The sequence below is a fragment of the Schistocerca americana genome, chromosome 9 (genome assembly GCF_021461395.2).
Source record: "Schistocerca americana isolate TAMUIC-IGC-003095 chromosome 9, iqSchAmer2.1, whole genome shotgun sequence".
NCBI classification, from domain to species: Eukaryota; Metazoa; Arthropoda; class Insecta; order Orthoptera; family Acrididae; genus Schistocerca; species Schistocerca americana.
The window spans coordinates 120,033,376-120,060,573 of NC_060127.1; the positions used below are offsets into that span (position 1 = coordinate 120,033,376).

Here is a 27,198-nt window from a genome sequence, read left to right on the forward strand (position 1 = left end):
TTCAAACAAATGGTGAGTCATGAAAGCAAATGCCACTGTGATCTGTTGGCCAAACTTGGAACTACGTGAAGCGATGCCAAGCGGTATCATTGAAGCATTGGGAAGCTCAAAAAAGCCAGGAATACTTAGTGATGCCATTTGGAATCAAGATGCAGAAAGGGTTAAATACTCTTCTTAAGAAAAACAGTATTTGGATTTGGGATGAAAATTGCCAGTAAGCCTTTTAGAAAAGAAAGAAACAACTTACTGACTGCAAAATCTTATACACACCTGATCTTTCGCTACTGTTTTGTATAACGTGTGATAGCAGGCATAGTAAAGATTGGGCCCCATTTATTTAAAACAAAATCTGTAGATGGGAAGGTGGAGCACTGTACAATCACTTTTGCAAGTACAACTTTACAGAAACATGAAAAAAATTTACACAGTTAGAAATAGCACTGAGCTATTTACAGGAATGTTTTGTTATACCACAAGAGGATCACATCCTAGGCAATTTTTCTACAACAGCTTAATTGCACCATTAGATATGTTAATGGCAAAGCAAATATGATGGCTGATGCATATCCAGATCACCACTGGTGGGGGAGAGGGGAGGGGGGTGTGTGTGCATGGGACTGAGAATGAAAAGAATGTGGGGAAATATGATAAAAATTTCAAAATTATGTTTACAAGGGGAATTAAAGATGAGAAGGAGATAACTAACATTTGTAAGGACATCAAGTGGAATCAGAATCATGATGCAAATTGGAAACTAGTAAAAAGCTATATTGGAATGAAGTGAAAAGCAAAAGTTGTACTGTACATCAAGTTAATTTGTATTTTTATAACACAACAAGAAGGAATAAAAATCTTTTAGCAACTTGTAACAGATATGTCAGAGAACAACAGTTAGTAATAAAACATGTACAGACTACACTACTGGCCATTAAAATTGCTAAACCAAGAACAAATGCAGATAATAAATGGGTATTCATTGGTCAAATATATTATACTAGAACTGACATGTGATTACATTTTCACGCAATTTGGGTGCATAGATCCTGACAAATCAGTACCCAGAGCAACCATCTCTGGGCATAATAACGGCCTTGACATGCCTGGGCATTGAGTCAAACAGAGCTTGGATGGTGTGTACAGGTACAGCTGCCCATGCAGCTTCAACACGATACCACAGTTCATCAAGAGTAGTGACTGGCGTATTGTGACGAACCAGTTGCTCGGCCACCATTGAGCAGGCATATTCAATTGGTGAGAGATCTGGAGAATGTGCTGGCCAGGGTAGCAGTCGAACATTTTATGTATCCAGAAAGGCCCGTGCAGGACCTGCAACATGCGGTCGTCCATTATACTGCTGAAATGTAGGGTTTTGCAGGGTTCAAATGAAGGGTAGAGCCACGGGTCGTAACACATCTGAAATGTAACATCCACTGTTCAAAGTGCCGTCAATGCGAACAAGAGGTGACCGGGACGTGTTACCAATGGCACCCCATCCCATCACGCCGGGTGATATGCCAGTATGGCGATGACAAATACACGCTTCCAATGTGCGTTCACTGCGATGTCGCCAAACACGGATGCGACCATCATGAGGCTGTAAACAGAACCTGGATGCATCTGAAAAAATGATGTTATGCCATTCGTGCACCCAGGTTCATCGTAGAGTACACCATCACAGGCACTCCTGTCTGTGATGCAGCATCAAGAGTAACTGCAGCCATGGTCTCCGAGCTGACAGTCCATGCTGCTGCAAACGTTGTCCAACTGTTCGTGCAGATGGTTGATGTCTTGCAAACATCCCCATCTGTTGATTCAGGGATCGAGATGTGGCTGTACAATCCGTTACAGCCATGCGGATAAGATGCCTGTCATCTCAACTGCTAGTGATACGAGGCCATTGGGATCCAGCACGGCATTCCATATTACCCTCCTGAACCCACCGATTCCATATTCTGCTAACAGTCATTGGATCTAGACCAATGTGAGCAGCAAGTCGCGATATGATAAACTGCAATCGCGATAGGCTACAATCTGACCTTTATCAAAGTCAGAAACGTGATGGTATGCATTTCTCCTCCTTACACGAGGCATCACAACAACATTTCACCAGGCAACACTGGTCAACTGCTGTTTGTGTATGAGAAGTAGGTTGGGAACTTTCCTCATGTCAGCACGTTGTAGATGTCGCCACCGGCGCCAACCTTGTGTGAATGCTCTGAAAAGCTAATCATTTGCATACCACAACATCTTCCTGTTGGTTAAATTTCATGTCTGTAGCATGTCATCCTCGTGGTGTAGCAATTTTCATGGCCAGTGGTGTATATGCAAAACATTCTACCTGAAACACAAACAGAATTAGTAAGGGTGAATTTTTTTGGCCAGTTACCAAAACCTAAAGGTGGTTACAGCTACATTTTTGTAATGGTTGATCTATTCTCAAAATTAATCACAAGACCCACTGAGAAAAGCTCTATGATATAGGGGCACAATTCACTTTCAACACAGAGGAAAGCTTCTTGAGGCATGAAAACATAAAACAAATTAATTTCTGTATATTTTCTGGCTACCAATCCAACAGAAAGTCATGTAGCAAAGTTACTCAGTTACAGAAGATGAAATGCTAATCTTTCAAAAAATCTCATCTGTGAACAAAAACATTTTTTTTAATTTTCTTTCTGAATTAATTTCAGCATATTTGTATACATACTGCTTAAAATTAAATTATGCAGAGTCAAACTGAAGCGAATAGTTAACTACGCACATGTAATTATATACTTGAAATCAGTCAGTTGTACTAGCAATCATAGAAACATGCTACACACATGAATTACTACTGATGCTGGAAGATACATTTCTTCAGACTATTAAGAGATGAGAGGGAGGTACTTTGTTTAAATGTTACTATGCAAGAATTACTCTATTACAAATCACCATATTATAATGAGAATATTGCTACAAATTCACGTTACATACTTCACATATATATTGTGAATAATTTTGTAGTTCAGTTGTATTGAGTAGGAAGGAGATGGTTACTGTTTTGAAACAATGCACACAATTTCATTTGAAGCTACTTTATAGATACATATTGGCTTCATATCAAATTTCACATGATTTCAATGCTGCTGATAAAGGGAAAACAGAGTTTGTGATACACATTGTTACTCTACAATTTTGTTCTTGTCATCAAGCTGCTGAGTGTCTAGCAGACCATGAGGGAGAAATAATTAGGGTTTATCAATATAATGTCTCAAACATTCTTACATGAAAGAGTTCTACACTGTCCATGCTGCACACACTACTAAAAATTATTTTCAGTGAAATGAATGTCTACATACCCCATTATGTTACTGGAAATATTTGACTGATAAGGCATAAGTTATCTATGTTTTATGGGACATGTACAGAATCTATGCAGAGACATATTGAATAACATGCAGAAAAGATTTTGTGATGCAAGTCACAGCACATTGTGAACCCTTTTAGTCAATAATCTTGTCATATAAATGCCCTTCCTTGTATTTATGAGTTGTTCACTGTTCATGTATTGCAAGATCAGTGGTCAGGGACCAAGATGATTAGAGAGTTTTGTTGTGTATTACAGTATTTTACTCCACCTGTATTTTACCTTTTACTACGAGGGTAATCCCAAAAGTAAGGTCTCCTAAGCTATTTTTTCAACATAATCAACATTTCTGTTGATGCATTTTTGTAGACGCTGTGGCAGTTTTTGTATGCCCATGTCATACCAGCTCACCGCCATGCTATTCAGAAAGTTGTGAACCTCTTCTTTCACCTCGTCGTCTGAGCGGAATCGCTGGGACCACAATTAACGCTGATAGGTACTGTGAGACTCTGACAAAACTCAAACAGGCAATTCAGAACCAGAGAAGAGGAATGCTGAGAAATGGCGTACAAATTCTCCATTACAACGCTCACCCACACATCACTCGGCAAACCGTTGCTCTCCTGCAACAGTTTCAGTGGAACATAATCACCCACCCATCCTATAGTCCTGACATGGCACCCAGTGACTATCACCTGTTCCCTAGGTTAAAGGAACATTTGGCCAGAAAGCGATTCAGCTCTGATGACAAGGTGAAAGAAGATATTCATAACTTTCTGAACAGCATGTTGGCAAGCTGGTATGACATGGGCATACGAAAACTGCCACAGCGTCTACAAAAATGCATCAACAGAAATGGTGATTATGTCGAAATATAGCTGAATGTTCAAGCTGTAAACTGATGTAAAAAATTGTAGAAATAAACAGGTCTATTTACTTATAAAAAAATAGGAGACCTTACTTTTGGGATTACCCTTGTATGTTAAAGGCACATAGCCTTAGTGGCACACTTATAAACTTACACTTGAGTTCATTTGTTTGTTGAGAGATGCACTTGTATACTTAATTTTGCTTTTATTTCATCCTGAGAGATGTGTATTAGCAAAACTTATATGAATAATTTATGGTAGGTCACAGAGATGTTGAAATGAAAGTTTACTCTTCAGCCATGATGTGTACACTTTCAGCATGTTACATCAAAAGAATATTTGTATCACAGACAATATGAATGCTATTTACACAATACATTTGAAGTAATTTGAAAGGTGGGTTACTTTGGATTATATGTTTGTGAAATTGCTGATAATAAGTGAGGAGATAAATTGTGAAGGGTATTTGTTGCCTAACTGTAATGTAACTTAATTGGTTCAGAGAAGGAGTTGGTTTAACTGAATTTACATGTAAGTTATCACTTGTAGAGAGACATCTGACTGGATTAATAATTCAATATATTTTGGATGAATGGCAGCATCAATCATAAATACTGAAATGGTTTATTTTACGGATCGATTTCGATTACTGTGATCATCTCCAGTGCTAGTTATCTGAACCTTGTAGGCCCATATCTTAATAGCACAATATTTTCTATGAGGTGTAATATATACTGTGATGATTACTTCCACCAGGTATCTTCATTTTTATTGCATACAATAATTTTTAAATTTACAGTTAACCTTCACAGTTGCTGATCCCACATACATGTTACACCTCATAGAAAATGTTGTGCTATTATGATATGGGCCTACAAGATTTGGATAGTCTTGCACTGAAGATGGTCACAGAGCGACCAAAATCAATTTGTAAAATAAAGGATTTCATTCATCTAAAATATATTGACAATAATATGGTAGAGGTGCATACAGATCCCAATGAAATTAGACATCAAGAATTAATAAGTATTAATCTTATAATTTAAACACAAAACATAATTATCTGTCATTGTATGAAGATTTATAAAATATCAATGACAGGAATACTTGCACAAGAACGTGTACCTCTACAGTGTTCCTTACCTTAGATGATGATATCTTAACAGTACTGAGAAACTGAAGGAAGGAATTTTTTAATTACTAATTGTATTACCTTATCATGCATCACTTTGCTGACATGAGAGGGACATTAGCATAAAAGCATGTGCAATGTTTCCCACAACTGAACAAAAGATTTTTATTATTTAATATTGTCACATTTTATGAGTTTATGCAATGCTCTGCAGACAGAGTAATAGTAATATCAGAATGAATATAACAACATGCAGAGAGATCAAAAATAATTTGTATCAATGAAAACACAAACTGTTTATTATATTTACGCACTGTTGTAACTTGAACTCTGTCCTGGAGGTTATATTTGTAAATGTACATGTTACCCACAAATGTCATTTAAGGAAAGTTATGCGCTAATATTGGCAGAACTGACAAAACTTATCTTATTAGAAAGCTACTGTTTATGAAACCATATTTGCGTAATGATAATGAAACCAGATTATTTAATACAAACACTATATATTAATATCTTGTAATTTTTAGCATTGTTGTTGTAGTCTTCAGTCCAAAGATTGGTTTGATGCTGCTCTCCATGCTACTCTATCTCTGCAAGCCTCTTCATCTCTGTGTAACTACTGCAACCTTCACCTTTCTGAATCTCATTATTGTATTCATCTCTTGGTCTCCCTCTACAATTTTAAACCCCTCACACTTCCCTCAAATACTAAATTGGTGATCTGGTGATCCCTTGATGTCTCTGAATGTGTCCTACCACCTGATCTCTTCTTCTAGTCAGGCTCTGGCAAAAATTACTTTTCTCCCCAATTCTATTTGGTACCTCCTCATTAGTTATGTGATCTACCCATCTAATCTTCAATAGTCTTCCATGGCACTACATTTCAAAAGCTTCTATTCCCTTCTTGTCTTAATTGTTTATCATCCATGTTTCACCTCCATGGCTACATCCCATACAAATGCTTTCAGAAAATGCTTCCTGACATTTAAATCTATACTTAATGTTAACAAATTTCTCTTCTTCAGGTACACTTCCCTTGCCATTGCTGGTTTTTATTTTATATACTCACGACTTCAGCCGTCATGTTATTTTACTCCCAAAATAGCAATACTCAGTTACTACTTTAAGTTCCTCGTTTCCTAATTTAATTTTCTCAGCATCATCTGATTTACTTCATTATCCTCATTTTGCTTTTGTTGCTGTTCATCTTATATTCTCCCTTCAAGACACTGTCCATTCTGTCCAACTGCTCTTCCAAATCCTTTGCCATCTCTGACAGAATTATGATGTCACAGGCAAAGCTCAAAGTTCTTATTTCTTCTTACTGAACTTTAATTCCTACTCCAAATTTTACCTTTGTTTCCTTTACTGCTTGATCATCTGGGATTGGCTACAACCCTGTGTTACTCTCTTCTCCACCACTGCTTCCCTTTCATGCCCCTTGACTCTTATAACTGCCATCTGGTTTCAGTACAAGTTGAAAATAGTCTTTCACACCCTGTGTTTTACCCCTGCCACCCTCAGAATGTCATAGAGATTATTCCAGTAAACATAGACAAAACTTTCTCTTTGGCTACCAATGCTAACGTAGGTTTGCATTTCCTTAATCTATCTTCTAAGATAAGTTGTAGAGTCAGTATTGCCTTGTGCATTCCTACATTTCTCTGGAATCCAAACTGATCCTCTCCATGGTTGGTTCCCACCAGTTTTTCCATCCTTCTATTAAAAAAAATAAATAAATAAATAAATAAATAAATAAATAAAATTAAAAAAAAAATCGTGTTAGTATTTTGCAACCATGACTTATTAAACTAATAGTTTGGTGATATTCACACCTGTCAGTCCTCCTTTCTTTGAAATTGGAATTATTATATTCTTCTTGGAGACTGAGGATATTTCACCTGTCTCATACATCTTGCTCACCAGATGGAAGAGTTTAGTCATGGCTGGCTCTCCCAAGGCTATCAACAGTTCTAACAGAATGTTGCCTACTCCTGGGGCCTTGTTTTGACTTAGGTCTTTCAGTGCTCTGTCAAATTCTTCACACAGTATCATATCTCCCATCTCATCTTCATCTACATCCTCTTCCATTTCCATAATATTACCATCAAGTACATATATCTTGTATAGACCCTCTATATACTCCTTCCACCTTTCCCTTCTTTGCTTAGGACTGGTTTTCCATTTCAGATCTTGATATTCATACAGTGTACTATTACTCTACTTTTTACCTACTTGACCCTCAGCTGCTATTACTATTTTATATCTCAAAGTTACCCATTCTTCTTCTGCTGTATTCCTTTCCTGTGTTCTTGTCAATCGTTCCCTAATGCTCCCTCTGAAACTCTCACAATCTCTGGTTCTTGCAGTTTATCCAGGTCCCTTCTCCTTAAATTCCTACCTTTTTGCAATTTCTTCAGTTTTAATCTACAGTTCATAACCAATAAATTGTGGGCAGAAACCACAACGGCCCCTGGAAATGTCTTACAATTTAAAATCTGGTCCCAAAATCTGTTACCATTTTATAATCATTCTGAGACATTCCAGTGTCTCTAGGTCTCTTCCACATAGACAACTTTCTTTCATGATTCTTAAACCAAGTACTAGCAATGATCTGTGCAAAATTACTATCGAACTCCATTCTATTAAATTTTCATCTCCCTTGACTTTTATTTTTGTCTCATTGTACATTTCTTCAATCTCCTCATCATATCTGCAGAACTAGTTGGCATATAAACTTGCATTACTGTGGCGGATGTGGGCTTTGTGTGTATCTTGGCTACAATAATGTGCTTACTATGCTGTTCATAGTAGCTTATCCACATTTGTATTTTCTTGTTCATTATTAAACCTACTCCTGCATTACCCCTATTTGATTTTGTATTTATATCCCTGTATTCACCTGACCATAAGTCCTGCTCCTCCTGCCACTAAACTTCAGAAACTCCCGCTATATCAAAATTTAACCTGTCCATTTCCCTTTTAAAATTTTCTGACCTACCAACCTGATTAAGGGCTCTGACATTCCATGCTCTTATCTGCAGAATGCCAGTTTTGTTTCTCCTGATAACATTTTCCTCACTAGTTCCCACCCAGACATGCAAATCAGGCCTATTTTACCCTGGAATATTTTACTCGAGAGGATGCCACCATGATTTAAACATACAGTATAACTGAATGCTCTTGGGAAAAATTACAGCTGTAGTTTCCTCTTGCTTTCAGCTGCTCGCGGTAAGGCCAGAGCAGTCAATAATCCAGACTGTTGCCCCTGCAACCACTGAGAAGGCTGCTGCCCCTTTTCGGGAACCACATGTTTGTCTGGCCTCTCAACAGGTTCCACTCTGTTGTGGTTGCACCTACTGGCTATCTGTATCGCTGACACATGCAAGCCTCCCAATCAATGGCAAGGTCCCCTTGTAACTCAGTACCACCCAGGACTTAAGTAACTGAATTACATTCTCCACGAGCATTTCGACTACCTTTCGTTGTGCCCTGAAATAAGAAATGTCCTGCCCACTATCCTTCAACTACTCCCACAGTGGTATTCCATCATCCACCGAACCTACATAATATATTGGTCCATCCTTACACAACCCCTGCTCCCAACTCCGTACCCCTAGACCTACATGCAGGACCTGTCCCATACATCCTCCCACCATCACCTACTCCAGTCTGGTCACTAAAATCACCTGTCCCACCGAAGCCAGGGCTACCTGTGAAACAAGTCATGTGATCTACAACCTAAGCTGCATTGTATGTGGGCATAACAACCAACAAGCTGTCTGTCCGCATGAATGGCCCCTGACAAACTGTGGCCAAAAAATAAGTGGACCACCCTGTTGCTTAACATGCTGCCAAACATGACATCCTCCATTTCAGTAACTGCTTCACAGCCTTTGTCACATGGATCCTTCCCGCGAACACCAGCTTTTCTGAATTGTGCAGGTGGTAACTCGCTGCCCTTTTCTGTTACTTCCCCCCGCCCCCCCCCCCTCCCCTCCACATCTCTCCCTAGTGATCACATGGATCCTTTCCACGAACAAACACCAGCTTTTCTGAACTGCGCAGGTGGTAACTCGCTGTCCTTTTCCGCTACCTTCCCCCCCCCCCCCCCTCCCTCCTCCTCCCACATCTCTCCCCAGCCCTCCGTCAAACCTGCAGCACTTCACTTTCTGCCGCCCCCACCACACTATCCCACCCCAGCCTCCTAGGTAGGGGCAACTACCTAGTTGCCACTCCCATCATGCACTGGTGCTGCTGCTCGCAGTGTGGTTGCAATTGTCTGAGACTGCAGTTGTGTGTGTGTGTGTGTGTGTGTGTGTGTGTGTGTGTATATACATCTACTGTTGACGAAGGCCTTAATGACCAAAAGCTTTCTCTGTGACAGTCTTTCTGTTGTGCCTATCTGCAACTCAGCATCTCCACTATATGGTGAGTAGCAACTTTCCTTTTCATAATATTGTTGCATTCCATCCTGGATTTTCCACTGTTTGATTTTTTCCTGATGGCTTTTCTTCGATCGTAACCCAGTGCTGTTTTTCTTTGCTACTATTTTCTTTCGTGCCACTACTCAGTGTCCGTCCTTCTTTCTCTTCTTCCCTGTGTTTCTCTTGTAGCCTACAAACCACACTGCATGCTCTACTTCTGAGCCACACTGTATCAACCGTTTCGGCTGTGCACAACAGACAGCTACAAGACCACTCTGATTGTTGGTGCAGCGTCTTATGTCCCACATTACTCCCACTGATGTAATTAATCCTATACTTTTCAATTAATCACTCTTCCCGCCTCAGTCTCCTGTATTTTCACAAGCTATTTCCCACACCTTTGCGGTGCCACATGATCTTATATCTCATTCTATGAAACCCTCCCCACCCCCAACTCTTTCTCTATTCTACCCCAGTCTGCACCCACTAATTCCACCTCATCCTGTCACATTGCCGTCCCCCTTCTTCACACTAATCCATCCTCAAACCTGCTACTCACAGTAATACATAGTTTTTTATTATTTATTCTCCACTTTGATCCTTGTGACTTCTCATGAATTTTAGTGAGTTTTCACCTTTTGCTATCATCGACTCCCTCCTTTTCGTGAATTGTATTTGGTGCATTTCTGTGAGCTTTATCAGATGTAATTCTACATTATTTCAGTGATTTTTCGCATTTTTCCCACCACCATGAATCCTTGCTCCTTCCATCTGCATCAATACAGAAAAATTTCCTTATGCCAACCACATACCAGTCCCACATACTATTCCTGCATTGTTGCTTGGCTTGTGCAATCCCCCAAAATGGCCTTACCATCAAATTACCCATCTTTGGCTGTCAACCCTCCCTTCCACAATGACCTCCACCTTTTCAGATTCCGCCAATCCTTAGCCCTCACCAACACAGTCCTGCAAAGCCACATCAACCAAGCCCAAACCTTATTGCAGTGCCTTCTATCCATCCACAAAATTCTCCTGCTATACAATCTCAAATTCCTGAAACCCATAACACACATCAAAATTCTTGCCCTGGAGGAACTTGAGCAACATGCACAACACCACTTCAAAAAGCTCTCAATCCTGCTCAGCTCCTACTCCCGCCTTGGAGTACCACTGCCCACCACTTCTACAACAACCTCCAAATCTCCCCCACGGCCCCTCATAGCTGACCTACTACACATACCCCACCTTCCAAAACTGCCACCACACAGAATCCAGAATCCAAACAGACCCGTAACACAGTCATGAACCTTTCCTTCAGAAGCCTTAGTGCCACAGAATTATCAATCCTTTCCAAAGGCCTCACCTTTTGCCCCAATCCTAAATGCAATCATGCAGGACTTGCTAAAAGATCTTCTCTCCTTCTCCCAGTCTATACAGTGGAAATACTTTTTCGCCATCAACCCTACCCATCAGACTCAATCAAAGACCAATATTGAATCCTAACTAACTCAGTTCACTCTTCCATCCAACTGTGATCCACCGCCACTGTCCCCAAATCACCTCGTTAACTTTTCAGAATTTCTTAACCTTGAACCTTGTCTCACCATAATTCCCCAATTTCCTCAGCATGCAAACTAACCTTACATACACAGAAAGAACCACAGTCCACAATCTAAAAACTGATCCCAACCTTATAATCCTACCTGTGGACAAAGGCTCCACCACTGTTGTTTTGAACCACAAGGATTACCTGGCGGAAGGACTCTTGTGAGCTGTCAGATATTTCCATCTACAAACCTTGCCACAGTAACCCCAATCCCCATCTTGAAGCCCGGTGCGGACCCACTGGCGGTGGACAGCTATCGTCCCATTACCCTCACCAACGTTTTGTGCAAATTGCTCGAACGTATGGTGGGGCGGCGTTTGTGTTGGGTCCTTGAGTCGCGCGGTCTCCTCGCTCCATCCCAGGGTGGCTTCCGTCGGGGCCGGTCTGCCACGGACAATTTGTTGCGGCTGGAATCTGCAGTCCGTACGGCCTTTGCCCGACGTCAGCATCTCGTTGCTGTATTTTTCGATCTGCGGAAGGCGTATGACACCACATGGCGGCATCACATCCTTGCCACGTTGCATGAGTGGGGTCTTCGTGGTCGGCTCCCGCCTTTTCTTCAAACCTTTTTATTGCGCCGCTCTTTCCGGGTGCAAGTCGGTGCCACCTCTAGTTCATCTTATATACAGGAAAATGGGGTCCCGCAGGGCTCAGTGTTGAGCGTCTCCTTATTTCTAGTGGCCATTAATGGTCTGGCTGCAGCAGTGGGGTCGTCGGTGTCTCCTTCTTTGTATGCCGACGACTTCTGCATCTCATTTAGCTCCACGACTACGGGAGTCGCCGACCGCAGGCTGCAAGTCGCCGTTCGCAAGGCAGCATCATGGGCTCTGACTCATGGTTTTCAGTTCTCTGCAGCCAAGACTCGAGTTATGCACTTCTGCAGGCGTCGGACGGTCCACCCTCATCCTGAACTTTACCTTGACGGCCACCTGCTTGAAGTGGTGGACACTTGCCGCTTCTTGGGACTCGTGTTTGATGCCCGGCTCACATGGGTTCCTCATGTTACTCAGCTGAAGCAAAAATGCTGGCGGCACCTCAATGCCCTCCGCTGCCTTAGCCACACGTCTTGGGGTGCAGATCGCTGCACGCTGCTGCGATTGTACAGAGCCCTTGTGCAGTCCCGGCCTGATTACGGGTGCCTGGCCTATGGGTCTGCATCACCCTCAGTGTTGAAGTTGTTAGACCCCATACACCACTGTGGGGTTCGGCTTGCAACTGGCGCTTTTCGTACCAGCCCCATAGATAGTCTACTGGTGGAGGCCGGGGTTCCCCCACTGCGGATTCGCCGCCATCGACTGCTCGCCGACTATGCTGTCCACGTGCATTGCTCGCCAGACCATCCCAATCGTCGCCTGCTTTTCCCTGCCATGGTCCTCCATCTGCCCGAACGGCGACCTAGGTCTGGGCTTTCCGTAGCTGTCCGTGTCCAGTCCCTGCTGTCAGAACTGGGGTCATTCCCTCTTCTGCCTCCCTTCCGGGTCCGTACACCTACGCCTCCCTGGTGTTTGTCCCGGCCGTCCGTCCGTCTGGATTTGGCACAGGGACCTAAGGACTCGGTTCCACCTGTGGCCCTCCGTCGCCGTTTTCTTGCGATCCTCGAATCATTTCCGGGCTGTGAGCCTGTCTACACTGATGGTTCCCTGGTTGATGGTCGCACTGCCTACGCTTTTGCTCATGCTGCCCATGTTGAGCAACGCTCCTTGCCGGCTGGCTGCAGTATTTTTACTGCAGAGCTGGTGGCCATCTTGCGCGCTCTTGAGCATATGCGTTTCTGCTCAGGTAGGTCCATCGTCATCTGCAGTGACTCCCTGAGCAGCCTTCAGGCCATCGACCGCTGCTATCCCTCTTCTCCTCTGGTGTCCTCTATTGAGGAGTCTGTTTCCGCCATTGCCCGTTCTGGTCGTTCGGTGGTCTTGGTTTGGACGCCAGGTCATGTTGGCATCCCGGAGAACGAACGTGTTGACAGGCTGGCCAAAGGGGCGCTCGACGTCCCAGCTTTGGAGATCGGCCTCACGGCTCCCGATCAGCAGCTGGTGTTGCGCCGTAAGGTGCTTGGGGTGTGGTCTGCTGAGTGGCGAGGCTTGACAATGCCTAATAAACTGCGGGCTGTCAAGGAGACGACCGATGTGTGGCGCTCCTCCCTGCGGTCTTCTCGCAGGGACTGTTATCCTGAGCCGGCTCCGCATCGGCCATACATACCTGACGCACGGCCATCTTTTGCATCAGGAGGATCCCCCCCTGTGTCGGTGTGGGTCCCGGCTGACGGTCGCCCACATTTTATTGGAGTGTCCCCAACTGCGCACCCTTCGGCAGTCTTTTAATTTCCCGGGCACCTTGCCTTTGATTTTATGCGACGATGCCCCCATGGCTGACAATGTTTTACATTTTATCCGTGCTAGTCCTTTTTATGGATCCATTTAGGGGGGTCCTGCACTTTTCCGTTTCTGTGTCTTTTGTCCTCGCGTCTCTCCATATTTGTTGCTGTTTTGGTGTCTCATCAGATGGTTGACTCTTTCCCTTTTCTGTTGTCGTGGTCAGTCAACCAGTCTCCGGCCATCTTCTTTTCTTCTATTTCTTTCTGTCTGGTGTTCGTCTGTACTCTTCTTTTCTGTAGTGTTCGTTGCCTAATTTGTGTTCTTTAGCACCTGGGGGGGGGGGGGGGCAGTCTCCTTCCCCTTGGGGTTTTATCTGCTCTGCGACTTTGTCTCGCTTGTTTTTGGAATGGGGGACTGATGACCTTAGCTGTTTAGTCCCCCTTAAACATCCCAACAACCACCACCACCACCCCAATCCAGAACTCCAGCAGGATCTCCAGTTGCTACTCAAATCTTTAGGCCCATCCCAGAACCTCTCCCCAGAGTCCATCTCTCTACTCACCTCTCCCACTCCCTGCACTCCTACCTTCTACATGCTTCCTAAAGCCCATAAACCTAACCACCCAGGATGCCCCATTGTGGCCGGTTACTGTGCCTACACTGAGAGAATCTCTGCTCTACCCTCTTACTTCACCTTGTCGTCAGAGCTGAATCACTTTCCAGCCAAATGTTCTTTTAACCTGGGGAATAAGTGATAGTCACTGGGCGCCAAGTCAGGACTATAGGGTGGGTGGGTGATAATGTTCCACTGAAACTGTTGCAGGAGAGCAACGGTTTGCTGAGCAATGTGTGGGCAAGTGTTGTCATGGAGAATGTGTATGCCCTTGCTCAACATTCCTCTTCTTTGGTTCTGAATTGCCCGTTTGAGTTTTTTCAGAGTCTCACAGTACCTGTCAGAGTTAATTGTAGTCACAGCGATTCAGCTCAGACGACGAGGTGAAAGAAGAGGTTCACAACTTTCTGAACAGCATGGTGGCGAGCTGATATGGCATGGCCATACGAAAACTGCCTACAGAAATGCATCGATAGAAATGGTGATCATGTTGAAAAATAGCTAAATGTTCAAGCTGTAAACTGATGTAAACCATTGTAGAAATAAACAGGTCTATGTACTTACAAAAAAATAGGAGACCTCACTTTTGGGATTATCCTTGTAATCTCCATAAAACAGGATAATATTTTAGAGACAAGATGTAAAGAGTCACAGAATACCAAACTTTAAGTTCCCATGAAAACAAATTTAACTCCCTGCAAATTAAAAGAGTGCCAGTCTGGGAATCACCAGTCAGTACCTCCCTAACTTCACAGAAACTTTTTCTGCATATATTATGGAACTAGCACTCTTAGAAGGAAGGATATTGTGGAGAAATGGCCCAACCACAGTCTAGGGAACTGTTTTAAGAATGAATGTCAACTCTGCAGTGGAGTGCTCACTAGTCCAAAACTTCCTGGAAAAGTAAAAGTAAAGCTGTGAGGGCAGATCATGAGTCATGTTTGGATGTTTACCAAGAGCGTAATCACGAAATAAAATTCAGTGAGACGAATGTCATATCGAAAAAATTGCATTATCATGCATGTGTGTATAGAGAGGCTATTGAGATTTATAAACAATCTAATAATTTTAACAGAACAGAGGAAGGTGTTTAATTACATAAATGTGGATGTTATGTTGCACTGTAAGAATGGCAATTGATTACTTTCAATCAAGAATGTTGGCTTTACCAGAGATAATCTCTTAACCTATGTCACATGATGGACTGTGGTACCCTTTAAACTGCTTATACATTCGGTGCTCCCTCAAGTTCCTGCTGCAGTTTGCTGTTTCACCTTTAAATGTCTCCTGCAGTTGGAGATGAAATGTTTTATACACCAACTGAGGCTTATTGACCTGGAAGTTTTAAGTGGAGTCAGTACCAGCTGTGAAAGCCTACACTGTATGAGGTATATATGTCTAGGAAGCTAGTTTTTTGTGTGAAGAAAACTGTGCAAAAATTTTGCTGCAACCATATGAAATGTCTTGCACAAGAATAATGGGAAATAAATATGAGAGAGAAAAGTTGTCCCCTGTAACTGTTTCCTCACACCATTTACAAATGGAATATGACAGACAGTCACAAATACTGACACCTAGTACCACTTACTACCTACCGTATAATAAAAATGCTCCTGGAAATGAAAATCGAAATCCCTAACTTACTGTTCAGTAAAGAGTACATCCTGCAGCACATTTTATAGTGATTAATACAGTACAGATGTCGGTAATTTTTCTCAGGCTGTCTTTTATGACAGTCACAAACCTGGTCGAAGCGAGCAGGCGACTGAGTTCCATGAATTCTTCTGGGTTGTTTCGTACTGCCTCTGCCCATCCTTCTGTGTCCATCACCCTGGTGAGGTTAGCCTTAAGGAAGTGCCCAGCAGTTTCCTTCAAACGTGGGCAGGAATGGCGCAATGCGAGCAATGCACTCGACACGACATTCTCCACAGCCAGATCTATGACCAGCTGTAGTTCGCACTGTGCCTTCAAGTCGAGAACGCAATATTTGTCTGCAACCACCAAGAGCTGTGTTGCCATACTGCAAAGCTGAGGAACACAGTCCTTGTACATAAACAGCAGCAGCTGCTGCAGCACCTTTGGCTCGACGTCTGTGACGACGATGCGACTGCTGCTGGCCTCCACTGTGTCGTGGGTCAGCATTGCAGCGAACACTGGGCTTTTGGCCACCAAGACAGACCTGTGTACCACCAGGTGTGTTTCTCCCACTACCAAAGTTATGAGCGCCACATCTCTGGCCTCCAGCAGACCGCCAAAGTCACACGTCTGAGTGTTTGGATTCTTTTTTAACGCAGACATCTTTGCTGAACCTGAAACACCAAACACACAAAGATTATGCTGTTATTTGTCCTTAAAAAGTTGAACCCCTAAAAACACAAGCTCATGTTAACAAGTTGAAGGGTTGAAACTCACTAGGGACATTCCAATATAACTTACAGGAGTTAAGCACCAATACTTCTATTTCGATATCAAATGTATTGATACCTAAATCTACATCTATACTCTGCAAACTGCTGTGTGGTACACAGCAACAGTAAATTCTATTGTACCAGTTGTTTTCCATTCACTTATAGAACGTGGGAAGAATGATTGTTTGAATGTCATTGTGCATGCAGTAATTATTCTAATCTTATCCTCACGATCCCTCTGTGACGGGATACGTAGGGGGTTATAGTATATCCCTAGAGTAATCACTTAACGCCAGTTCTTGAAACTTTGTTAATTGACTTTCTCAGTGTAGTATATCCCTAGAGTAATCACTTAACGCCAGTTCTTGAAACTTTGTTAATTGACTTTCTCAGGATAGTTTATCCTCAAGAGTCTTCCAGTTCAGTTCCTTCAGTATCTCTGTGACACACTCCCATGCATCAAACAAACCTGTGACCATTCGTGCTGCCCTTCTCTGTATATGTTCAATATCTCATATTAGTCCTATTGGTATGGGTCCCACACACTTGAGCAATATTCTAGGACGAGTTGCACGGGTGACTTGTAAGCGATATCTTTTGTACACTGATTGCACCTCCCCAATATCCTACCAATAAACTGAATTGTACCACCTGCTTTACCCACGACTGAACCTATGTGATCCTTCCATTTCATATCCCTACAAAGTGTTACACCAGGTATTTGTACGAGTTGGCCAATTCCAACAGTGACTCATTGATATTATAGTCATAGGTCATTATGTTTCTTCGTTTTGTGAAGTGCAAAATTTTACATTTTTGAACATTTAGAACAAGTTGCCAATCTCTGCACCATGTTGAAATCTTATCGATATCTGACTGAATATTTATGCAGATTCTCTCAGATAGTACTTCACTATAGGTAACTGCATCATCTACCAAAAGCCTGATTTTACTATTATATTGACTACAAGGTCATTAATATACAACATGAACAGCTTAGGTCAGAAGACACTTCTCTGGGCCACATCCAAAGTTTCTTTTACTTCTGATGATGACTCTCCAGCCAAGATAACAAGTTGCATCCTCTCTACCAAGAGGTCCTCAGTCCAATCACAAATTTCACTTCATACCTCATATTATTGTACTTCTGACAATAAGCTTCGGTGTGGTACTGAGTCAAATGCTTTTTGGAAATCAAGAAATACTGCATCTACCTGATTGCCTTGATCCACAGCTTTCAGAATGTCAAGTGTGAAAAGGATGAGATGGGTTTCACATGATCAATGCTTTCAAAGTCCATGCCTGTTGGCATTGAGGAGGTCGTTCTGTTGAATATACCCCATTATGTTTGAGCTCAGAATATATTCTAAGATTCTACAACAAATCAATGACAAGGATATTGAATGGTAGTTTTGTGGATCACATCTACTACCTTTCTTGGAGATGGGTGTGACCTGTATCTTTTTCCAACAACTGGGTACAGTTTTTTGAGGAATCTTTGATGGATTATAGCTAGGAGAGGGCTAACTCAGCTGCAAATTCAGTATAGAATCTGATAGGGATTCCATTGGGGCCTGGAGCTTTGTTCAGTTTTAATGATTTCAGCTGTTTCTCAACACCACTGACACTAATACTTAGTTCATTCATCTTTTCAGAGGTATGAGGATTAAATGGGCAATTCTCCTCAGTTTTCCTTTGTAAGGGAACATTTGAAAATGGAGTTAAGAATTTCAGATTATGCTTTGCCACCCTAAGTTTCAGTTCCTGTCTCCCTCACTAGCAAACTGGACCCTAACTTTGGTGCCACTAACAGCTTTTACATAAGACCAGAATTTGTCTGGATTTTGTGAAATGTCGTTTGACAATTTTCTGCTAAGGTAATCATTGAAAGCATGATGCATTGCTCCCTTGACAGCCGAACATATTTCATTCTACATCTGTCTATCTACAGCCCTACACATTGTTTTAGGCCCTACACATATTATGCAGTAATCTCTGTTCCTTTAGAATTTTCTTTACCGTGACTGTATACAGTGGAGGTTCTCTCACATTATGAACTGTTCTATGGAGTACATATCTATCCAGTGTGTGGCCAACTATTCTTTCAAACTTGAGCCAGAGTTCCTCTACATGTTCCCAACCTGTGCTGAAAGTTTCACACTCTTCATTGAGATATGACATAACTGATTTTTTATCTAATTTATTGAACATATGCTTGTTTTATTTGTCCTTTGTACTTTGGTAACCACTGATGCCACAACTGCGTGGACATCCTCAAAGAGGTCAGGACTATTTGTTGCTATTAGATCCAATATATCTAATGGGTTCCTATCTATCTGTTCTAGGTAGTTTTCAGAGACAGCATTTAGTAAAGTTTCACATGATGTCTTATCATGCCACCACTAATAAAACCATAATTTTCCCTATTAATTTTCAAACGATTATAAGTCTTTGCCAATGATTACTGTACGATTGGGGAACTTAGGTACAAGTGACCTGAGGTTTTCTCTGATGTTTTCGGTTACATCAGGAGATGAGTCTGGTGGGCGATACCTGTAAATCAGCTTCTTCAACAACTCAGATTTTATTTAGAAACATGTCACAGAAAGTGACATGTGCCTGACTTTTCTGGACATACGCACAACAAAAGCTCCTGCAGATGTATACCTATTGGCCAACACAGCACTCCAGAAGCTTTTCATGTAACTCACCATTTCGTGCAGAAGAAAACTACACATAGGTTCAACTGAGAAGCATTCAAATACGAATCGTGTTCTCATTGCTCTCGTATGCTGGCTTGTACACTGAATAACGGAACTGTCGGATGAATGGTGAGTGAAGACAGTACCGTAGTATGTAGACAGGCAAGCCTGTGTGCAAGCCATATGTCAACAGCAGGTAACAACTAACAACAGGCCTAAATCACAGTCTAGGTGAAAACACATAAGGCAGAGTCATCGTCAATAGGCTAGTTGTGGCAAGTGAGACTGTGGTGGTCTGCAGCAGGCCTTGAATCTGCCATGGGTGTTCTGCAACAAAATCTGGAGCTGGCCAAAGTATCCTTCTGCACTGTGCCTGTGGACCTCACTAGACGTATATATAATTATACTGACCGATCCATTGATATGTCTGGCAGAATTACAAAAATTACCAAGTACTCAATAAAGTCACAGCATTATAAGAAATCTCAAACTTCTGGTCTTGAAAGTTTCAACAGTGTGGTGGGAAATAATAACTTGTCAATACTAGTTAAATGAAAATTAATATGTTTGAATTATTTATGTGGACATTTCAATAACACATGAGTTATGGGGATTCCATGTGATGAAATGAGACATTTGTTTAACATTTTAATATGTTATACATTACAAAATTTAATTTATACTGAAGCAGATACTCTTTCTGTGACCATAAAACGTTATTAGCCTAAATATAATTTTAGTAAAATAAAATTACAGAAATCTTATTCAGTACTCTGTAAATAAGTGAAAATAGGTGTGTGATTGAACTGGACTACGACAGGATATACAATCTATCTGTGGTAACACAGTATCAAAATCTGTAAAATTACACTCTAGACTGTGAAATTTTTTGTGCTTTATACGTTTAGCCAGTAATTCGATGTGCAATAATATTCTTTTACTACCATCAGTTATGGGACAGTCATGATGACAAAGTAGAACTAGAGTAAAACAGTTTCATTTTAATGTGTTTTAATTTGAATATTAATGAAAATATTCAAGCCTATGAAATAACACTGATTGCTGCGCAAGGGAATGAGAATCTTTGTTCAAGGTCAGTATCAGGTATATACATACAACACTAGATCAATATCAGACCTTGGCACTCAGAGAGTATTATCAGCTTAAATCGCAAATTTATTGTCTGTGCCATTCTTTAGAAAGATCATTTCTTGTTCAGCAATGTCTACTGTTATAACTCGTTCTATGAAGTGTTTATTTTACTTCTTTGGTTCCAAACTTAACAACAAAGGAACCCACATGAATACCTTTCTTTCTGTTATCCATTTGATCACTGCCTTCATTATTTTGTGTGAGCTGGAATCACTGTTGCAACTTTCCCTCAAAAATACATGAATTCAAAAGGATTTTAGGCTATGGGCTGCACTTTATTAATTAATATGTGAGTGTATAAGGCATCCAAACAATGTACAGTGTGTCACATACTGCATGGATATCATGCACAGCCACACTGAAGAAAGTGTTAAGCTGTTCAACTTGATCCTTAAGGCATAATTTCACCACAGATGAATTTCTCTTCTTCATCGCTCTGGGTGGCTAGGCTATATGGACGCGACTTCATAGTATGGAATAAATGGCAGCTGTCATATCCGCCCACCAACCTGCAACCCAAAATATAAGCTTTATATTTACTTTTATCTTTGATCTCATTGTGTTTTCACATCACTTTCAGTTTCACTATCAGCCTACTCCCTCAGGTTTCATCTTATTTCCTCATACTTCATTCATTCTGTCCCTTTTGTGATGTTTCCCTTGCATTTTGGCATATTTTTGCGAATTCTTTTGTACGTATTTCTATGTTACTAATATATTTTTATCCTCATCCTCCACCATGGATCTTTGCTCCTTCCATTTAAACCAATACAGAAATGTTTCCTTATTCCTATTAAGAACCCAGTCCCACATATTGTTCCTGCATTGTCACTTGGCTCATGGAATCCACATTTCCAAGTGACCTTACCATCGAATTTCCCATCTCCAGTTTCAACCCCTCCTTTCACAGTGACCTCAATCTGTTCAGATTCCAGCAGTCCTTAACCCTCACCAACTCAGTCCTGAAAAACCATGGCCCAAACCTCCTTGCAATATCTCCTCTCCATCCATAAAACTTTCCTGCTTTGCAGTCCCAAATTCCTGGATTGCATCTCTTACATCTCCAGGATCTAGAGGAGCATGCACAATGTCATCTCAAAAAACTTCCCAACCTCTTCACTAATTACTCTCACCCCGGACTACTACTATACACCATCTCTACAACAGCCTCCAAATCTCCCCAACATCCCCTCACAGCCGACAAACCTTGCTTCGCTGACCTACTACATTTACCCCATACTCAAAAACTCCCTCCCACCACCATCCAGAATCTATGCAGTTGTCAAACACAATCATGAACCTTTCCTCCAAAAGCCTTAGTCCAACAAAAGTATCAATCTTTCCCAAAGGCCTTACCTTTTGCCCCACTCTAAAACTCAGTCATGCAAGTCTTGTTAAAGACCTCCACTCCTTCTCCCAGTCCCTACATCAGAAACATTTTTTCACCACCAACCATATCTCAGACTCAACCAACCAGTGTTGAGCCCTGCCTGATTAGTTCACTCCTCCATCCTACCATGACCCACCCCTACTGCCCCATTAACTTTTCAAATTTCTTAACCTCGAACCTCGCCTCACAATCATTCCTCAAATCCCTCAACATGCAAGCTAACCTTCTATCCACAGAAAGAATTGCAATTCACACCTAAAAACTGATCCCCATCTTATAATCCTACCTGATGATGGCTCCACTACCGTTGTTGTGAACCGCAGGGATTACTAGGCAGAAGGACTCCACCAGCTGTCAGATTTGTCACTGACACAGTGATCCTATTTCAGAAATCCAGCAGTCTCTCCTCATAGGCCCATCCCAGAACATCTCCCTGAAGTCCATTTCTCTGCTCACCCCTACCACTCCCCACACGCCTACTTCCTGCATGCTTCTTAAGTTTAGAAACCCAACCACCCCATTGTGGCTGGTTATCTTGTCCCCACTGAATCTCTGCTCTTCTAAACACCTTCAGCCTTTTATCCACAACCTACCTGTAAGAGACACCAACCACCGACTCTCCACAGTTCCTGTTCCTTTACTACATGGCGCCCTGCTTGTCACTATTAATGACACCGCCCTTTGCACTACCATTCCTAATGCGCACGGCCTTGCCATTATTGAGCACTACATTTTCCAATGTCCGAAGGATTCCCAACCTACAACCTCCTTCCTCGTCACCACAACCAACTATAACCTCATCTACAGTTACTTCTCCTTCGAAAGCATCACCTCTAAACAAATCTGGAGTATGGCAATAGGTATCCGCACGGCACCATACTATGCTAATCTACTCGTGGGCCATCTAGTGTAATCCTTCCTGCCAAAAACACCAAACCCCTCTTCTTGTTCAGATTCACTGATGAAATCTTCGGGATCTAGATCGAGGGCGAGAACACCGTATCCATATTCCTCCGTAACCTCTCAACACCTTTCCCCGATTTGCTCCACCTGGTCCTCCTCAACCCAACAAGCCACCTCCCTCAATGTTGACCTCTAAATCAAAGGAGGCTATGTCAGTATCTCCGTCCACATCAAATGTTACAACCACCAGCAATACTTCCACTTCGACAGCTGCCATTCATTCCATACCAAGAAGTACCTTCCATACTGCCTAGCCACCTGTGGCATCACATCTGTAGTGACGAGCAGTCTCTCTCAAAATACACCGAGGATCGCCGAGGCCTTCACAGACCACAATTATTGCCCCACTTTGTGCAAAAGCACATCTCCCACACCTTATCTCTCCAGTCAGCCACTACCCTCCGAAGTCTCACCGTCTGGCCACAGAGGCGCATTCCCCTTGTGACTCAGCACTACTCTGGACTGGAGCAACTGAATCACATTCTACACCGAGTTTTGACTACCTCTTGTCATGGCTTAAAATAAGAAATGTTCTGCCCATTATCCTTTCCACCCTTCTCATAGTGATGTTCCACTGCCCACCAAATCTACACAATAAATGACCTACTAAACTGTTTAACACTAGCTAATGCTGTACTGTATGCGGACGATAAAAGTCTTTTTATTAAAGCTCAAAATGAGACTGACTTGCAACACAAAGTAGAAATAACAAAAGAAGAAGCAGGGAAATGGTTTAGAGATAACTGTTTATTTGTAAATGAGAAAAAACAGTATGGATGAATTTCAGCCACGTATCGAATAAAGTGAAGCCCAATATAACTTGGAAACTTGGTGAACAGAAGATTTTACAAACTTCAAGCACAAAAATTTTAGGTATCTGGCTAGATGAGCATCTAAAGTGGGATAAACATATTGAATTGCTCAATAAAAAGCTAAGTAAATGCTGCTACATACTCAGAATGCTGAAAAACTGCTGCAGTGAAAAAACAGTAATATGTGCTTATTATGCTCTTATGCATAGTCTATTGCGGTATGGTGTCTTATTTTGGGGTAATTCAAGTCTGGCAAACCGGTCATTCATTATTCCAAAATGAGCATTAAGAATAATGAAAGGGGCTGCACCAAGAGAGCCCTGCAGGGAAATTTTCAAAGAATTTCAAATAATGTCTCTTCCACCTTTATATATATATATGAAAGTATCTGCTTTTTCAAATCTCACCCCGAATTTTCTTCTTTAAATAGTGAGTGACATGACTACCCAACAAGACACAGGAATGATTTCCACAGAGAAACACACAAAACAGCCCAATATCACAAAAGTGGAACATATCACCGCAAAATCCTTTTTAGTGCTCTTCCATTAAGCATCAAAAAGATAGAAAAGTTTTATATTTTTAAAAATGAGCTTAAAAAATGTTATTAAGAGAATGTTTTTACAGTGTTACAGATTACATGGATTTCAGGACATAGTGGTCAATGATAATGATAATTCATATTTGAACAAATGTATGAAAATAGTCTGCCTGTACACACTGTAATTAATTAATTATTGTTTGTTCTGTTATTCTCTACTGTAGTGGTCAATGATAATGATAAGTCATATATAAAAAACAAATGTATGAAAATAGTATGCACTACAAATAATTAATTATTGTTTGTTTTGTTATTCTCTACTATGCACTACACGAGATATATATTTATATATGTTTTACCACCGTAGGCCTGTTATTAATTTACTGTGTAATTACAAACTCATATAATGTAACATGACAACTCCTATATCATTGTATATGATAAAATGGATGCTCAATAAATAACAAGAACAATAACAATATCCTCATGCATCCCCAGTCAACCCCTGCTAACAACTTCTTGTGTCATGGCTCATATCCTTGTAATATGACCTAGATGCAAGACCTATCTCGTATGCCCTCCCACCACCACCACCACCACCACCACCACCTACTCCAGTCTGGTCACAAGTACCACCTATCCATCAAAGCTAGGGCTACCCGTGAAACCAGTCATGTAATATACAAGCCACCTTGCAAGCACTCTGCTGCTTTCCATGTAGGCATGACAAGGCCAAAAAACTGTCAGCCATTGACAAATTGTGTCCAAGAAACAGCTGGACCACCGAGTTGCCCAGCACGCTGGCTAACACCAGCTTTGTCATTTGAATGACTGCTTCACATCCTGCGCCATCCAGATCCTTCCCACAAAACACCAGCTTTTCTGAACTGCGCAGGAGGGAACTCTCCCTTCAACATATGCTACATTCCCGTAACCCTCCTTGCCTCATCCTTCATTAGTCACTTCCTTCATTACTCACCTATTGCCTTCCCTGTTTCCACTCCAGCACTACACAGCCTTCTATTCCACCAACACACCCACAGTCTTTTTACTTCTCTCCTTTGTTGCCACCCCCACCTTACCCCCAATCCTACATCTAACCTCACAACTGCACGTAGCTGCCCTACCCTCTCCCAGCTCATCCCTGCTGCTCCCACAAAGCAGCACTTTACTGCCACCCACCCCTACCCTGCTATCTTGATACCACGATACTTTAAGGCAAATATATTTTGGGTTAATTCATCCGCACCTTCAGTATGGTATTGAGATATGGGGTGGGGCATCAGCAGTTCATATAGATAGACATTTTAGATTACAAAAAAAGGCAGTAAGAATAGTAGCGAAGGTAAAGAAGAGAGAGCCTTGTAGAGACATCTTTAGAAAATATAAAATTCTTACGGTGTACTCCATGTATATACTGCAGACAGTCATGATCATGAAACAAGATCCTGAATTTAATATGAAAAACAGTAATGTACACAGCTATGATACACGGGGAAAGGAAAATTTTCATAGAATTGTGACCAATAAAAAGGCAACGGACCACAGCCCACACAGAATGGGATCAATTTTCTACAATGCACTACCATGTGAACTTAAGAAAGTAAATCTAAATATGCTCAAGAGTAGACTGAAGCAATTATTAATAGAGAAAAACTGTTACTCAATAGAGGACTTTAAGTTGTAGTGCCATCTTGGAAAACAGTGTATATAGACAATGTCTCCGATCTATCAGTGGTATGAAGGAATGTAATTATACACTGTATTATGTGTACTGTACTATTGTAAATATAAGCTAAATTGTGTTACACTATAGAGGAATATATTTGTAGTGCCCTTTTGAAAAATAATGTGTACAGACATGTGTCTGATCCATATGTTGTTATGAAAAAATGTAAATATTTTACTGTGTATGTGTAATGTAATCTAAATTTTCCTGACAATGTCCGAAAACTTTTTGTTATATGGACAGAAAATAAATAAATGAAATAAATAAATCTTTCCCCCTCCCCACCCTAGCCGATTCCATACCCCACCAGCCAGATTGCTTCTCCCATCATACGCTGTTATTTACAGTCTAGCCTTGACAGCCAGAGGGTCAGGTGTGTGTGTGTGTGTGTGTGTGTGTGTGTGTGTGTGTGTTTTGTCTAATTCAGAAAAAGGCCTTTTGGCCAAAAGCTTACCTGTTTAGCAGTCTTTTTATTGTACTTTGTCTGTGACCCAACATCTCCACTATATGGCGAGTAGCAATCTATGCTTTTCATAATATTGTCAATATTCCATCCTCAATTTTCCTTCAAAGTTTACCTATAAGCTATCTTTGTAAACAATCAATAACTTGGGGCACATTTTCTCAAACTTAAATATTCTGTAGTAGCATTCATTAACAAAATTGGAGATTAAACATTCACCTCTTGTTACAGACTTACAGCACTCCTCCTAGGCTTTTCAAAAGCATTTGAGAAAGCAGCCTATAATAAAATACTAACTCACCTAACTTAGCAGAACTTGGTAACACCCTCACAGGTTACTGTCCATAAAGGATTCTCCCCACAGAAAGCATGACAGACTTTTACAAATGAAATGCTAGCCAGCTGAAAAAATAAAATTATCTTGTTAGTATATTTTGTGCCCTTGTCAAAGTCTTTAACTGGGTGAATCACAAAATTCTACATGGAAAACTGAAGTATTATGGCTTTAATGACATCCCTCTAATATAGATAGAATATTAACTCTCCAACAGAAAGCATAGGATCTCCAATGTATCTTGTACATGAAAATAACATCAGAATTGGGGAACACACAATGCGTAGTGCCACAGGGATTGACACCGGGCCCTTTCTTGATTTTAAACTACATAAATTATTTTCCAATGGCTACAAAGGGAACTGCAAAAATTGTTATGTATGTCTATGACAC

General features: G+C 41.4%; 1 protein-coding gene across 1 annotated transcript in view; it reads right to left on the reverse strand.

Annotated features, from left to right (window-relative positions):
- LOC124550960 (poly [ADP-ribose] polymerase tankyrase-1-like) overlaps positions 1-26,791 on the reverse strand; it is a 111,279-nt gene extending 84,488 nt beyond the window's left edge. The window contains exons 1-2 of the mRNA XM_047125775.1: positions 26,773-26,791; positions 16,056-16,620 (exon numbers count right to left, since the gene is read on the reverse strand). Coding sequence (XP_046981731.1) covers positions 16,056-16,609 — 554 coding nt within the window. The 5' untranslated portion in view covers positions 16,610-16,620; positions 26,773-26,791. The remainder of the gene's footprint in view (positions 1-16,055; positions 16,621-26,772) is intronic.
- Between the last annotated feature and the right edge of the window lie 407 nt (positions 26,792-27,198).